The sequence below is a fragment of the Lepisma saccharinum genome, chromosome 10, assembly GCF_977018435.1.
Source record: "Lepisma saccharinum chromosome 10, izLepSacc3.1, whole genome shotgun sequence".
NCBI lineage: Eukaryota > Metazoa > Arthropoda > Insecta > Zygentoma > Lepismatidae > Lepisma > Lepisma saccharinum.
Genome location: NC_139238.1, coordinates 4,837,521 through 4,854,576, shown reverse-complemented (window position 1 = coordinate 4,854,576; position 17,056 = coordinate 4,837,521). Strand labels below are relative to the sequence as shown.

General features: G+C 38.6%; 1 protein-coding gene across 1 annotated transcript in view; it reads left to right on the top strand.

Annotated features, from left to right (window-relative positions):
• Positions 1 to 17,056, top strand: part of LOC145993736 (signal peptide, CUB and EGF-like domain-containing protein 3) — a 143,043-nt gene that overhangs the window by 22,898 nt on the left and 103,089 nt on the right. The window contains exon 2 of the mRNA XM_083129482.1: positions 11,799 to 12,476. Coding sequence (XP_082985608.1) covers positions 11,799 to 12,476 — 678 coding nt within the window. The remainder of the gene's footprint in view (positions 1 to 11,798; positions 12,477 to 17,056) is intronic.

Genomic DNA, 17,056 nt, shown 5'->3' with positions numbered 1-17,056 from the left:
TCATCCAATTGAACTTCCTCTCCCTTAAGGCACGCAATTAACAAAGTCAAATATGGGTCCTTCCGTTGCTCTCTTGCCCATAATCGCTTATCTTCCAAGTTAATATTGCCGGTTGTTATTTCATTTACTTCCAACTTCTTTGCATTAGGTTCTATTGCTGATTCAGTGCAACTGTTGATTCCGCCACGAGGCTCAGGTGTTACATCACCAAGGAGTTCAACAGAAGCGGTGTCAGGGTTGTCTCTCAAAAGACGCTTGAAGAAAACAGAGCAATACAATTCTTCATCTTCGCTGTTCCGTCCATCATCATCCGAAGTAGCAAGTGCCATTACATCTTCCTTAATGTCAACTAAGGTTACTTTATCTCGTTCCGTTTCCTGCGGGGCCGAAGTACCGGGACTCGAACCAGAGTCCTCTCTTCCCAGGCAAGTAGGCTTCTTTCTCTTCCTTTTTTCCTGGAACTTACTGAATTTCTCATTCACATCCTTCAGGTCGCTAATCGGAATATGATCTTCTTTTTCTTTCCTCGCCGATAACCCTTTCTTTTTCCTGACTTTTTCGGTTCTGGGGGTTTGCAACACTTCTTTGTCGCGGTTCTCTTCTACGTGAATGACAGTGGAAGACAGGAGGTTACTAGTTTTCTTCTCTTCCTTCCTAATTGTATCAAAAGGAATAATATCGTCCCTTTCATTCAGAAAACCCCAACCGTTCAACGCGGGTGCAATTAAAATCTTCGCCCTGGCCATAAAACTTCTACCGGCGATCAGGTCATTCTGGGGATTCTCCAAAACAAAGAATTTTTCTCGGACCCGTTGACCATAGAAAGTAACATTAAAAAAGACATGTCCCACAGTTCTTGTTATCCCTTCAGCTAACTGTACATTCAACTTGTTATGACGTAATTTCGCCCCCTTTTCTTCCAATTTCCGAAATAAAGATAAACTCATGCAGGATATATTAGCGCCGGTATCCATATACATAGGGATCTGAATTCCATTTATTTCCCCAAAAACGAAAGGTTCCTGAATTTTACTATTTGACATCTTTACTTTTGTCGCATTACAGGCGCGTCTCACTGTCACGCCCTGTCCATTACGTTCTCTTGACTCTGAAACATTATCTTTCTTTGCAGCTCGGTGAAAACTTGCCAGATGTGCAGTTGATTGACAAACGTAACACTTGCGTTCTTTGCCAGACATTCTTGGGTGGTCAGTAGTCGCTTTTGTCTCCCTCGAAACAGCAGGGGGTTCCTTCCCTAACCTAGAATATTTCGCAGGGTCGAGCACACATAGCAGATCCTCGCCCGCGGCGGTACTCTCCCCTCTAACGGCCACCAGTCCCTCGGACTGAAGAGGTGTGGCGCCTCTCAAGGCAAAGTTAATGATTTCCTGTTCTGTTTCATACTGAGGAAATGTAGCGTTTTCCAACATCTCTCCCTGCAGATTCAAAGCATACGCATGAAGCTCTTTCATGCTGTTGAAATTCTGACATCTTAATCTCTCACGATACACAGGGTTACATTTACGCCGAATAAAATTAACCTTCTCTTCGACTGTAGCGGTGGATTTTGCCCTCTCGAACCATCTATCTATCTTGCGAATATAGACTGCCAATGACTCGCTCTTTAGCTGAAAGCGAGAATCCAAGAATCGCTCTAATTCTCGTTCGTGATCCAACCCATGAAAATTCTTGAGTAACAAATCCCTGAATTGCACGTATCCTTCAAACGGGCTTGCAAAATGAAAGAATTCCTTCGCCTCTCCTTTCAACGCTAACGGAAGATGATAAAGCAATAATTCCTCTTCATTTATGCCTAAAAGATCCCTGTATGCATCCAGTTCATCCAAAAAGCTATAAACTTCCATCCCTTTTGTTTCCCCATTAAAAGTCGGTAACTGTACTCTAATGTCGTCTGGAAGAATCCTCGGCCTGTTTATTACTGTAGCATTGTTTTCTGTACCCATTGTTCGCGTCGAACTCGTTTCCCCAATAGCGGATGACAACGCAGACTGAGCCCTTGTCAGCATTTCGACCCTTTTTCAGCAACCGTTTTCCTTTCTTTGCCTGTGTCCATTCACACAAAAATCCAAGGACGAGACCCCAATAATTCTCTGTTCCGCAACACTCCACCCTTACCGGGCCGCTGCTGGCAGGAAAAACCCAAATAAAAAAACTAAATAGGCTCGTTAGTCCTGGGTTCCCATCCCGTTCCTCACCAGAGCGCTCGGAACCAAAGAATAAATCACAGGCAAGAACTTACTGAATTAATGTTGCAGGGTGATTGCTGAAAACTCGCAGAAATAGGCTTTATACATTTATTTACAATTTAACAAAACAAGGCTCGGATTCTTCCAATAATTCTCTAAGTTACATTATTTACATTCCTCTAATGTGAGCCCCACGGCAGAACTGCCAAGTGGAAAGCTGAGCATCGGCAGAACTGCCTCGGGATGCTTTTTCTCAAGGGAGGCCACTGGAGCCCGAAGATCGCTCTCCCTTCTGCTATCCAGTTCAAAAACACACTCTCCTGGTCCTCTGACACAGGCCATATTTATACTTCCTCCCGCGTCGCATGGGGGAGGGCTGAAAGTTCAAACCTTATTGGCTCTTATAAGCTACACAGAACCATGGAAGAAACCCAAGCATACAAATTCATACACAATCACAAAAAAGAAACAAAAAAACAAATACTGTTTGTAACACATTCCATTCCAGGATGAAACCTTTAACACATATAACAAGATAGAAATGTTATACAAAAATTATACAATTGTTCTACAGTTAAAGTTTTACAAATTAAAATAAAACATTATAATATATGCAGTGTTATATAATTACAAAGTGTAAGACTAACAAGGGAGGTTATCTAAGTGTCCCCCTCCGATTTCCATGAAACTTGGCATGCGTATAGTGGGGTCCAAAGGAAGAAATACGTGTTTTTTTTGTTTCAGCTAAAAAACTGTTTTAGGGGGCAAAACCCCCTCAAATGTCAAGATGAGGACAAATTGAAGTGAGGTTCTGACCCCTGTGTCCCCCTCCGATTTCCATCATACTTGGCAGGTGTGTGTATAAACGGGCCCAAAGAAAGAAATACGTGTTTTTTTTTGTTTCAGCTAAAAAACTGTTTTAGGGGGCAAAACCCCCTCGAATGTCAAGATGAGGACAAATTGAAGTGAGGATCTGACCCCTGTGTCCCCCTCCGATTTCCATGATACTTGGCAGGTGTGTGTATAAACGGGCCCAAATGAAGAAATACGTGTTTTTTTGTTTCGGCTAAAAACTGTTTTAGGGGGCAAAATCCCCTCAAATGTCAATTGATTGATTTATTTTTTTTATTTTACTTCGCGTTTTGTGCCTCTTGGCTAATTTGCGAGGATGGGGATGAGTGATGATATGATGAAAGTGATGAATGGACATTCATAAACAACCGTGCCCGAGTGGGATTCGAACCCGGGGCCCCTGACGTTGCAGTGCGATGTGCTAACCACTCAGCCACAGGGTCCGGCCCTCAAACGTCAAGATGAGGACAAATTGAAGTGGGGATCTGACCCCTGTCCTCCACTCCGATTTCCATGAAATTGGCAGGTGTATAGAGGGGTCCAAAGGAAGAAATATGTGTTTTTTTTGTTTCGGCTAAAAAACTGTTTTAGGGGGCAAAACCCTCTTCAAATGTCAAGATGAGGACAAATTGACGTGAGGATCATCTGACCCCTGTGTCCCCCTCCGATTCCCATGGAATTTGACAGGTGTATAGAGAGGCCCTATGCCCCCTGTTTCTTCCTATGGTATATTTACGTGGTTTCGGGGTCAGATCCCCACTTCAATTTCTACTCATCTTGACATTTGAGGGGGGGGCTCTATACACCTGCCAAGTTTCATGGAAATCGGAGGGGGAGACTTAGACCTCCCTTGTAAGTGTATTAATTAATTACAAATCGCGCACGCGCGCACACACACACTATATATATATATATATATATATATATATATATATATATATATATATATATATATATGTATGTTTGTATATTAGCAGATAACAATATGTTATAAGCACATTCTTACATTTCAAAGAAGCGCATGTGGGATGGCAAAACGGATCCGGATCCGAAAGTTCTGGATCCGGATCTGAAAATTCCGGATCCGCGGATCCGGATCCGAAAAATTTTAGGATCCGGATCCCTAGGATCCGGAACCAACCGGATCCGGATTTCGGATCCGCTAGGATCCGGATCTGGCCATCCCTAGTAGATACTCGAACTCTTAACCCTCTAGGACTTGGTACGAATAAAGAAAACGTGAGGTGTTACCATATAACGATAAAACGTGATTTTATCGTTATTGCTATTAGTATTAGACTTAGCTATGCTTTTTAACTACAGTTCGGTTGAGATAAACTGATTTCAAGTATTATTATAGATTTCAATGTTTGAAGGAAAGAATAACCAATTACCTTTACTTTCTTTTATTACAGATGAAAACTAAGTAAAAACTTCACAAAAAGAAAAAATAATTAAAGGTTCACACTGATTCGCTGGTGGTTCTTGGTTTACATGAGAAAACCCAATACAAGAGTTGACACCAGTACTTTAGATTATCTTGGTAAAAGAAATCTAAGAAAAAATCACTCTCACATATATTTATAAAAAAGAACAAATTTAACCTTTTTACTCACGATTACATGGCCGGCCTTTAGAAAGAATTAGCGCTTTTCAAACTTTAGTGGGGTTTTCTCATCAGAAGATCAAGCTTGTGGGGGTTAAAACACGAGAGCTCTCGACACTGGGGATCACTTCACTAAAATCCTCGTTGTTTCGTCTTCTTTGTCCGACGATCCTTGGTGTCTTGTCGCTGTAGAAAATCCTTCTCTGCAACCTCGGCTTCACTGACTGAAAATCTGCTAAACTGCTGCAGACAGAGTTCACTCTCTTCCGGAGAGCTTTAATGCCGATGTAACGTTTCTTGTGCCTCTGCAAACAACGGCGGACTAGCGTGGTCTTCCGACTGAAGAGACTACTTTACCACTTCGCCAAGAAAATGTCACCGGAGGTATGCAAAACTCAACAGAAAGAGCACTGAATTGCGCGACCACCTTCCAGTCAAAATCTCCGCGCCAACTGCTTCAACGTCTCCGCGCCAACTGCTGTAACGTCTCCGCGCGCAAATCCACGAGCGCTTACTTCCCTTTGTGTACTGGACTCAGTCTATTATTTCAAAAAGGGGTGTTTCGATTCCTTTTGCTTCTTTCTTCCCGGAACGTTCTGTAAACAATCTGTTACAGATGCCCCCTCCCCGAAGAGACATTAGATGGACTGATCAAGGAGAGCTAATGTCTTTCCAAGTCTTTTAATCTCCTTAAATATTTGACCAGACCTCGTACATACATTTTTTTAAGAGAAAAAAAATAATTCAGGTTACAATTTCAAAATATCTTATAACATAGTAAACACATATAGATTTTCTTTCAATTTCACATATTAATTCTGTTCAATCGTTTCTTATAATCACATAGTAAGAATAATCTCAAGAAAATATACACAATTACAATTTGTAAACATTGAAGCATAATAAACATATTACTCAATTTCTTTTCATTACATATATACCTTCATACATTACATAAAATCAACTTCGAATCTTTACTACGTAATTTATCAATATACAAGTAACTTCAATCATTTACATATTGTCTTGCAGGTTTTCAAATTGTTTCAACTGACTTACATAAATTTCTCTCTTACTGTTACTACAATTCCATAATTTTATACTTTTCACATGTTGTTATTCCAAATATCTACTAGAGCTGGTACAGCGGGTAAGTGTAGAACATTATAAAAATATTTTGATTTCTATCTTTACAAAATATCATCATACTTCATGAAATTAACCTAACAGTAAACCTCCTTTCTCTTGTCATGATCTTTACCTTTCATTTCTTCTTTCTTCTTTAAGGTATCAGCATGCTCAAAGTACTAATTTCAGGAAATTACATCGTACAACACGTCGCTCATCTCTTTAACAAACTATGCCTTAACTTGCAACAGAATTCTGGACTTCCACATTTACTTCACATCAGCATGTACATCATTATCATAAAATTTTCGGTCCGCCTTCGACCTACTATTTTTAACAACATTATTTTCGGTCCGCCTTCGACCTACTATTTTTTCAACATTTCCGGTCTGCCTTCGACCTTATATTTTTGTGCCTCTCTCGCACTATATCTTAATACACACTGACTTTTAGCTCATATAGCTATGCCCAAGAACTCTCATCACTTTATCATTCTATTAATGCTATTTAACCTTGCTTTCCAAAGAATTTCCTCAAATAACTTTCTTCTGAGCATGACTGTTCCATCTTCTTTCTCATTTCTTCTTCATTATTCTTAACGATTTTGAGGCTTACATTCCATTTTTTTTCCTTACTCTGTGACATTTTTCTCTTATTACAAAGTTATTTTCAAATTCAAATTTTCATTACCCACCTGCTCATTGACAATAATAGTTATCAGCGCTTTTATCAAAACCATCATTAAACTTTTTACATTGAACCACAACTAGTTTTCACATAACCTATACAAAACAACTGACATTAAACAACTTTTTCTTTTCATTTTCTCAATTTTCAATATAGGCTACTTGACTCATAACAAAATACACACATTTTTTTTTTAAACAGCTTATTTACATTTGAACAATTTCCATCATTTTATCAAAATTTACATAAACTAGTAATTTTCAAAATGTTCATCAAGAGAAATGGAAGATTAGATCTTTCTTTAAAATTTACTAACTTAATCATTACATTCTATTATATTACTCAACAAATTAGAATGTCTCTCATCTTTAGATTTATCAGTCTTTGTTGTTTCTTCAGTTTTCTAATATTTCTGTTTGTCGTCACTATCAGGTGTCTTTTCCGTATTCCTCTTCTTCTTTTCCCTCTTCTTTTTTCATCTTTTCTCTGCTTTTCAAATTTCTTCTTCCTCCTCTTCCAACTTTCTTCAAGTAGGGAAACTAACAATCTGCCAAAACTATTTGTATTATCTCTTTTTCTTAAAGTCTTTTCATTTCGTTTCTTGTTGTCCATTATTATATTTTCCTCACTATGAGAATCATCACTAGCAACTTTCTTCTTAACTTTCTTCTGATTCTTCTTGTCTCGTTTCTTTTTGGACTTTCTTTCACGCTCATCAGATGAATGCATTGCTCTCTTTTCTGGTTTCATCTCTTTCATACTTGTGTCTGATCTTTCTGCGCTGACATTCTTAGATCTTTTACGAACTTTCTTCTTCGCTTTCACTGACGCTTCTTCAATTTTCTTTGCAGCTTTCAATTTCTTTCTCTTCATTCTCTTTTTCTTTTCCGAAATATATATAAGCCTCATTTTACTTCTCTTCCTTCTACTGATCAGAGTCATTTCTGGTATCGTCATGTCTAAAGTTATACATTGTTTAACTTTAGGGCACAGATCACTTTTCTGGGATTTTCCATGAAAATTTTCTTCTTTGCTTATCACTTTCTGAGATTGCTGTATTCCGAGTGACTCATCTTCAACTTGTTGCTTTTTCATTCTCAACACGCACACTCGTTCCTCTAGAGACTGTACTTTCCCATCTGTCTCTTTTTGTTCATTTTCTATATCCACTTGTACTTCTTCAGAATTACCTTCTATCTTTTCGCTGTTCTCACGGACCTCATTACAATCATCTTTCACTTCATTTATCACGGCGTGACATGACGCATTATTATCATGAATAACGTCCTCCATCTTGTCATTTATTTTTTGCATGGAAGCATTTATTATTTCCTTGAGTTCCAATTTATTCTGTTCCTGTTTCTGCTCCAATTTTCTGTATAAGTCTTCCTGCACGAGCCTATCTTTTTCCTCTTTCTGTCTCTGTTCTAACTTATCTTGTTCCATTTTCTCGTATAATCTCTCCCATTTCAATCTATCCTGTTCCTTATTTTCTTCCCATTTCAGCCTATCTTGTTCCTTATTTTCTTCCCATTTTAGACATAAGTTCTCCTGCGCTAGCCTACTCTGTTCCATAAATGACAAAATTGAATTCAAGACATCATTTTCCTTTCCCCGACCAACGTCAACTTGACAACCAAATTCGTCACTTTCTTTCGAAACAACCTGTTCTTTTTCGTCTATTTTTTCATTATCATGAACTTCATTTTCAGGTCCGTTCTTGCACTGCTTGCAGGAAAAATCTTTCTCAAGGCAGTCTTTATGCACCCATTGTTTACAGTCTGAACATTGTACAGCAGCGTCTGAAATCAACAATCTGCCGCAACAAGGAGCTTTCCGTATTGTACGAGCCATGCTGCCGACAAACACGAACGCCGGTTGCAACACTCAGTGTTTACATAAACATCGCCCACAACGACGCAACACAATGCCTGTTACCCCTGTCATTATTTTTTTTTCTTTCACCAAGACAATCTAAGGCAACTCCCGGGAGTTTCGGACACCATATAACGATAAAACGTGATTTTATCGTTATTGCTATTAGTATTAGACTTAGCTATGCTTTTTAACTACAGTTCGGTTGAGATAAACTGATTTCAAGTATTATTATAGATTTCAATGTTTGAAGGAAAGAATAACCAATTACCTTTACTTTCTTTTATTACAGATGAAAACTAAGTAAAAACTTCACAAAAAGAAAAAATAATTAAAGGTTCACACTGATTCGCTGGTGGTTCTTGGTTTACATGAGAAAACCCAATACAAGAGTTGACACCAGTACTTTAGATTATCTTGGTAAAAGAAATCTAAGAAAAAATCACTCTCACATATATTTATAAAAAAGAACAAATTTAACCTTTTTACTCACGATTACATGGCCGGCCTTTAGAAAGAATTAGCGCTTTTCAAACTTTAGTGGGGTTTTCTCATCAGAAGATCAAGCTTGTGGGGGTTAAAACACGAGAGCTCTCGACACTGGGGATCACTTCACTAAAATCCTCGTTGTTTCGTCTTCTTTGTCCGACGATCCTTGGTGTCTTGTCGCTGTAGAAAATCCTTCTCTGCAACCTCGGCTTCACTGACTGAAAATCTGCTAAACTGCTGCAGACAGAGTTCACTCTCTTCCGGAGAGCTTTAATGCCGATGTAACGTTTCTTGTGCCTCTGCAAACAACGGCGGACTAGCGTGGTCTTCCGACTGAAGAGACTACTTTACCACTTCGCCAAGAAAATGTCACCGGAGGTATGCAAAACTCAACAGAAAGAGCACTGAATTGCGCGACCACCTTCCAGTCAAAATCTCCGCGCCAACTGCTTCAACGTCTCCGCGCCAACTGCTGTAACGTCTCCGCGCGCAAATCCACGAGCGCTTACTTCCCTTTGTGTACTGGACTCAGTCTATTATTTCAAAAAGGGGTGTTTCGATTCCTTTTGCTTCTTTCTTCCCGGAACGTTCTGTAAACAATCTGTTACAACCAGCTTGTGAAAATAGGACTTAGTGAAGAGGGGAAACATACGTATGGAAATACCAGAGGTATTGGCATAAATGATACATGTTCCAGGGATTATATAAGAATCCAGAAGGAAGTCCAGATTTAATTTCCCACAAAGAAGGAAGTCCAGATCCAGATTATACAAATTAGAAAGAAGAAAGAAAAGTTAAGAGCATACAAATCGAATGTAAATAAGAACAAGAGCAATACGTATCTCATTATGTAAATATATAAATCCACGTATCCTTGTTGAGATAATATAATCGTTTCAACGTCTCCATTGGAAAGCACCGTGTCTGGTTTCGTTTTCGAAAAAGAACCCTACCCTGAAGATACATTAGCCGTGGTTTAATATTAAGATTTATGTACCTTGCACAAATAGAGGTACCAGTATCCAATTCATTTTCTTCTTTTCTTACATCCACCCCGTTATTCTTTATTTTCCCCTCATTTTTACTCTTTCCTGCTTTTACTTATTCGGAAGATATAAATAAAGGGGGAACCCCCGAAAAATGCCCTCCTCCACCCGCATACATTCGGAGGCATGCGTTCTTAAATTATACCGGAACGTCGTTAACGCGAAATATTTACCGGATTCCCCGTTTATCTTTGTTATTTATCCTTTATTTGTAATTTCAAATTTTATTCATGATGGTATTATTTATTATCATACCAGAACAAGGACCAATGATTATTCTGAATCCAGAATAATCATTGGTTTACATAGAAAAGTGTGAGTAGTGTTAAAATTTGTGTTTAGTCTCGGTTACTGTGTAACCTGGGCTAAAGCTTGTAAGTGCTAGGTCTACAATTATTAATCTTTAGATCTTAAAGTTAGAAGACATAATGGAAGAAAATAATAAATATCCATTTCTTACCCAGCATTCGAAACCACGATCCCAATTTTTCAGTGTTACGCAAACCCTAAATGCCATACCTAGATGCACCATTTGTTTCGCACATAACGGTTCTGATCCCACTTTAAACTGTAGGTCCAGTCCCGAACAATGAACGAATGGTTCCTCAGAAACAGTGTAAGAGACCATAACCCCCCTGGGGGGTGATGAAGAGACCCGCTATTCTCACAAAGCTAAAAGCATTAGTTAAAACACAGTCATCGTCTCCCAACATGGATGATGAACAGTTGGGAAGATTAAATCTTTGGCTGAGGAAATTGAAATTTGAGAAGAATATGTCGACACACCGAAAGGTCCAGCCCTTGCAGCAAATTACTGTGTCCAATTCGAAGTCGTTAAATGACCTCTCCTCGACGGGAGGGACGTACACCCAACGGCAAAAGAAATAGTAGGCAAATTGTCCAGCACCATTTTCTTTCAGTCAGGGTTTCCAGAATGTGATGATCATGAATTGAAATAAAAACGTCAATAGGTATAGAGGACAACATCTGCTTTACATAAACAGAAATTCATTCCTTAAAACAACACAGGATGTGGAATAAAGAGTAATGAAGATACTGATGGACAATTTGCCTACTATTATCTTTGCCGTTGACTGTACGAGGAACGCCATGGAGTAGGGTGCGAAGTGGCGGGACATTTTCGCATCAAGGCTGCAGTTCGAAAAAAGTCGGGACAGGAATTAGAAAGAATAAAGTCGGGTAGCCTTGCTTGCATCAATGGTTGTAAAATAAAAAATTAAAAAATATTGAATATTGCAAACTTCTAAAGCCTGCTTCTTTCCACAAACAATCCATTCATTTATGCTAGGACAAAATCGAAATTCCTGCACAATCTGAAAAATCGTTAAAGTTAAGTTTGTAAGTATTTTTAAAATTTACATTACAATATTTCATAGTTCGAGGGGGGCCTAGTCTCCCTTTGGGTACGGACTTGATTTACTGCAGCAGTAGTAATAGTATTAATATATATTTAACTCCTTTAAAAAAGAAAGTGACTCTTTGTCAATATGTACGCTTCTTGAAATAAGTCGTGAAGCTTTCCTGGCGACGAATTATGAATAGATTTTCTCTGACTATCGACTAGGTGATTTCTGGAAATGTTTCTTAGCTTTCGAGAGCTAATGTCACACTCATCTTCAGGGTAGAAGTCGCAACGTCCACCTTGAAGATGAGAGTAACTTCAGCTCGGAAAAGTTCCCAGAACTCACGTGTACTCTGAAGATGAGAGTGACTTCAGCTCTCGAAAGCTTGGAAACGTTTCCAGAACTCACCTGGTCGATATCCCGAGAATATCATGTACGTGTCTTGTTTGCATCTGAATCTAGCATTGTACAAAAAATAAAGTTGAATTTGCACATTACTTGTAGCAGGAGCATGTACTAAAAACAAGTATATTTCCGTCCACAGGTTTCCTCAGCTTCTGCCTGGACCACAACCACGTGGAGATCGACCTGAGGAACGGCGTCGTGAAAGGCTACAGCGAACACGTAAGCTTCGTAATCCCCCCGACTCCACGGGGGGACGGCGAGTCCATCAGCACGCCCGCGGACAGACAGGAGGACAAATGCTCACGACAGGCGGTCGTCAAAATAGACCTCGGAGGTGTCGACAGAGCGGCCAGGATAACCCTTCACTATGACGTCCCCAGACGGTGGACCCTGGACGTCTCCAACTCACCCCTGGCGGAAGGGTATGGAAACATCATCCACAACAATGACGATGAATCCTTGATGGAGCTTCAAGTCATGAACCGCCAGCTTCGAATCTACGGTCACTGGCCCTCGTGGAACAGCTCTCAGGAGTACCCCCCAACAACCTCTCTGGATGTCCAAGGTTCGTCGAGGATGTTCATGAAAGTTGTCGATGGAAGTGTAAGAAAAAAGTCCCGGCTTGAACTCACCGTGGATGCCAACAGCAGGTCTTTACGGTGGCAGGACGGACGTTTGATGCAAGATTTCGTCGTGCCACCACTCTTCGGAGGCGACAGGACCAATCTCTATGTCGGCATGAACAGGGTGGTTGCAGGAAGTTGGAAGTTCGGTTCCGGGCTGTGCAGAGTCAGTATAAGGATGCTTCAGAGCGAAGGTAAGTGAAGAATTTGTCCATAATTCTAAATATATATGTTTTAGAGTAGAGGAAAGCAGGCACGTATCTAGAAATATATTTCGGGGGCTGTCCGAACCAAGTATAAAAAAAAATCATGTAAAATAATTAAGTATTAATTAAAATATGTAAATTTATAAATATTGCATCTTTATTATTACACGAATACGTAAAAAGATGGCATGAGAATATAGATATAACATCATGTATTTATTATCTAGATTGTGGGTCTTGAGATCGCCAATATTTGTATAAAAGGGAAATTAATGTCAAATAGATAATGAATTGAATAATGGAATAGGATGTTAGATCCACTTCACGAAAAGTAAAGTTCCTGATTAATATTTAATGCATATTATCATAAGTAATAGTGTGCATAAATATTATTTGGTACTGCCCTTCTAAGTAATATGATCCCAATATAATAATCATTGCCTTCAAAGTTCATAGGAAATAGTGTTGTCCACGGGACGAGACGGGACAGGCTTTTAAAAATTCGAGACGAGACGAGATTGACTATGTGTCATGAGACAAACTAATATTTTCGAGACGAGACAGCATTTCCACGAGACGAGACAGGCCAAAGTCTCGTCTCGTGGGCAACACTAATAGGAAATAAATAACAAAGGATTATAGTACAACTATCATATTATGATATACGTATTTTCATTATTTTATTTTAGTACTTGGTACCGACCCCCTGGACCCCTCCACTGAAAACGTCCTTGGTGTAAAGGTAAATTTGGCATAGAGATCATTGTATAGATACGCCAGTGGCGTCTACGTATACTTTTCTTTAGTAGTCTGCCCTCATTTTGTCATCTTTTCCTGACTTTTTTTTAGAAATTCTTGGCCATAACCCCCACCAACCTTAACTACGGCACGCCATTGAGATACATCTTCCCGGGCATGGGCATCGCTGAGTAGTAGGGTAGAGATAGGGACGCGAAGTTTTATTTTTATTTTTCCCTATTTTTCGATGTTATTTTTTACTGTAATTCGGTGTTATTTTTCGCAGTCTAGATCAAAATTCGGTGTTATTAATTTAAAATCTATATTATTTTGATATGCAGTTTTGCTGTTACTTTTATGCTTAAGATTTTTACATTGCTTTAGTTCTGGGATATTGAGACAAATTTTAGTTTTAATGACAAAAAAAAAAAAAATTGGCTTACCTTTGTGAGAAATGACCAAATTGCTTCCATTTGGAAAACTATTTCATCTTATCAGCTATTAAATATGAAATATTTATTGAATGATAACATCTTTGAACTAGGGATGGCCAGATCCGGTTCGTAAAATTTTTCGGATCCGGAATTTTCGGATCCAGATCCGTTTGGCCATCCCACATGAGCGCTTCTTTGGAAAGTAAGAATGTATTTATAACATATTGTTACCTGCTAATATATATATATATTATATGTAATTATATAACACTGCATATATTATAATGTTTTAATTTTTAAAACTGTAACTGTAGAACAATTTGTATATTTTTTGTATATCATTTATATCTTGTTAAATGTGTTAAAGGTTTCATCCTGGAATGGAACGTCTCACAATTATGTGTGTTTCCATTTCCAATACATTCGAATGAATACATATTCATTTCAATGGCATTTGCAAAATCACCTCAGACATTTTATGTTAAACAAGTAAGATTATTTTTGTGCACGAGTGTGTTAGCCGATGCGTAACAAAGTATTTTAGGAACAACACTTGAAAAAAAATTCTTGTAGGACTAACTAATGAAAAATTTCTTTGTAATCGAAGATCGTAATACCTTTTAAGGTGTGGTAATATTATAGATAATTGGATTGAGATACGAAACTCTCGGATCCGGATCCAGATCCGGAATTTTTGGATCCGGATCCGTTTGGCCATCCCTACTTTGAACACAGTCATACAAATCAAATTTCCCTAACAATGCCAAAAAATTCCTCTGCGACCTCAATATACCGTTTTGTGTACACACACACATATACATCCCCCCATCCCTTTCGAAACACAACAGGTGCTTCTCCCTGAAAATTTTCTGTTCTTACGAAATTTTCCTTCTGGGAATTCTATTTCACGACGAGGTTAAGCACTGTCAGTCATGTCTGAACCAAGCTGCAATAAATGAAGCATAACAATCTCTTTTGAATCGAACTATCACCAAACTAGACTACAAATGACAGAATAGCGCTTCAGGTAGTTTTCTTTTTAACAAAAGAGTGTTATCCACAGTTTATATTGCATATTTCGCGACGTTTTTCGAGTTAAAGTGTAAAACATCGTTGCATTCAGATCAAACCCCTGGAAGTATTAGCTAATTGTGTTTGCAAGAAAGCAGTATTTGGAAGTATTTATCGGTTAGTTTTGCGAGGAATTCTAACTGTAATTAGTTGTAACCTGTAACAGAGTTACTTTTTTGCAATACGAGCAACGTTATCAACATTTACTTTACGACACATTGTAAACTCGAAGATTTGAAACATGAGGAAGAGCTAAATTTGGCAACACTGTGTGTCGCCCCAGTCGAATTTGTTCATGTTACCATTTGTAAATAGAAAGTGCAACATCTGCGTGTGAGTACGTTATCTATGACTCGCACAAGTTTGAGAATGTTCGAGAACTAGTTTAAATTTCTTTAATTAGCTATGTAAATCTATAGAAACCTGTAAATATCCACCAAGTTTCCTTGTTTTTTTGTAAATAACCGTGTAGTATAAAAGGAAGCCGATTTTCTGTATATTTTGGCTATTTTACCCGATAGTTTACCTTGTAGGGAGAACTGCCCGCTCTTCGGAGGCTGCAATTTGCTTGAGTTAGTTTCTCAAACCTGCTGCTTCGGCTCTAGTTGCTTGCGATACCGAAAAGCAATTGTGACTAATCCTGGAAGGGTTACCCGTTTCGGATTTGTCATAAAAATCTGCATCAGTTAACCTAAATCCAGGATTGCCAAGGATTAAGTATTAATGTATTGTGCATTAATGTTAATAAACTCGACTTTTGTTGGAAGAAAGTTCCCTACTTTTTCATTGCTAAAAACTAAGGAAAGGTATTAAAATCCTACACCAGTGACCAGGTTAGTGTCTGTAAGATAGTTAGTTACCCTAACAGCTATCTGAGAAGTTCGATCCTGGGTAACATAGCAATTAACCTAGACCCTAGAAGACCGTGAAGGTGCGTGTCACCTGTTTCCAAGTATGTGTCCTCTCTGCATGCTAATGTGAAAGGATTTTCGTGGAATCGCCACAGGTTTAGTTGCGTGCTACATTTAGAACATCCAGGCTTTATTACAATTTGTTATTTTTAATTGAAGACTTCAGTGATTTGATCCATCTTTTTATTGTAATAATACGAGGACTTATTCGTATGACAAATACGTATAATACACATGCGTCTATATGTTTATTTTATTACAATTAATGACCAAATGCTTGTTGTAATTTGTTGGCAAGAAAGTTTCCACTGTCGCTTGTCGCTTTGGTGTGAAATCTCTCAAAGATTTATATGAGATTAAGAAAATGGTAGAGAAACAATTAAGATGTATGAAATTGGAAAGTATGTAGGACCCATTTATTTTATTCCAAATATCAGCACCATCTGGTGGAACATTTTCACTTGGAAGCTGGCCCACTTCACGAGCTCAGAGTTACAGTGTACAATGACTGTTTGTTCAAATTTCCAAGTGTAAAAGAGGGCAGGGGGATGGAGCATGGTGCTAACCGCACCATCTAAAATTTTAGGTTCAATTTTTCCTTAAAATAATGTAAAATTCAACATGTATGTATTTTTCTAAAATATATGTAAAGAAAAGTTTACACTCTGGCAACATTCTGCAATATCTAGGATGAGCCGGGGGAGGGGGGTGGGGAGAAATCAGAAAATATTTCCCTAGTAATTTATTTACTTTAACTGGTTCGAAGTCAGTTTTGCTACTAGGTGTACAGTCACGGACACTTCTGGATTGTAACGATCCCTTTTACTTTTAATTGAATTGTTACAACCCAAAAGTGTCCCTGACTGTACCACACGTAACTGCACAATTTGTATTCCTGTCCAGATATTATTAGAATAATTATATCATGAAGACTTAGGTGGGCAAGCCATGTGGCACGAATGGGAGAGGAAAGAAGAGTTTAGAGGATTCTTGTTGGGAAACCTGATGGTAAGAGACCTGTAGGAAGGCCAAGACGAAGATGGAGGGATAACGTTGAGATGGACATAAAGGAAATCGGTAAGGATGGAAAGGATTGATCTTGCCCAGGATAGGGACAGATGGAAGGCTTCTGTTGCTGCAGCCATAAACCTTCGGGTTTAAGAATGCTAGTGAAGAAGTTATGTGAAAAAGAGGAAGAATTGGGGAGGGGTGATCAAGTAAAGTGTTTATTAAAGCTAAAAGAGTAGACATGCTGTCATAATTAAACACTTTATGGGAATTATGACATTACCTGGGGGCACGCGTCATTTGCCTTGTGGGATGGTCACCCCTGAAAGAGCGCCTATTGTTATACAACAATATGCCTTGTACGGTTGTGCCTGAAAAAGCTTCTGTCTATTCAAGTGACACACGA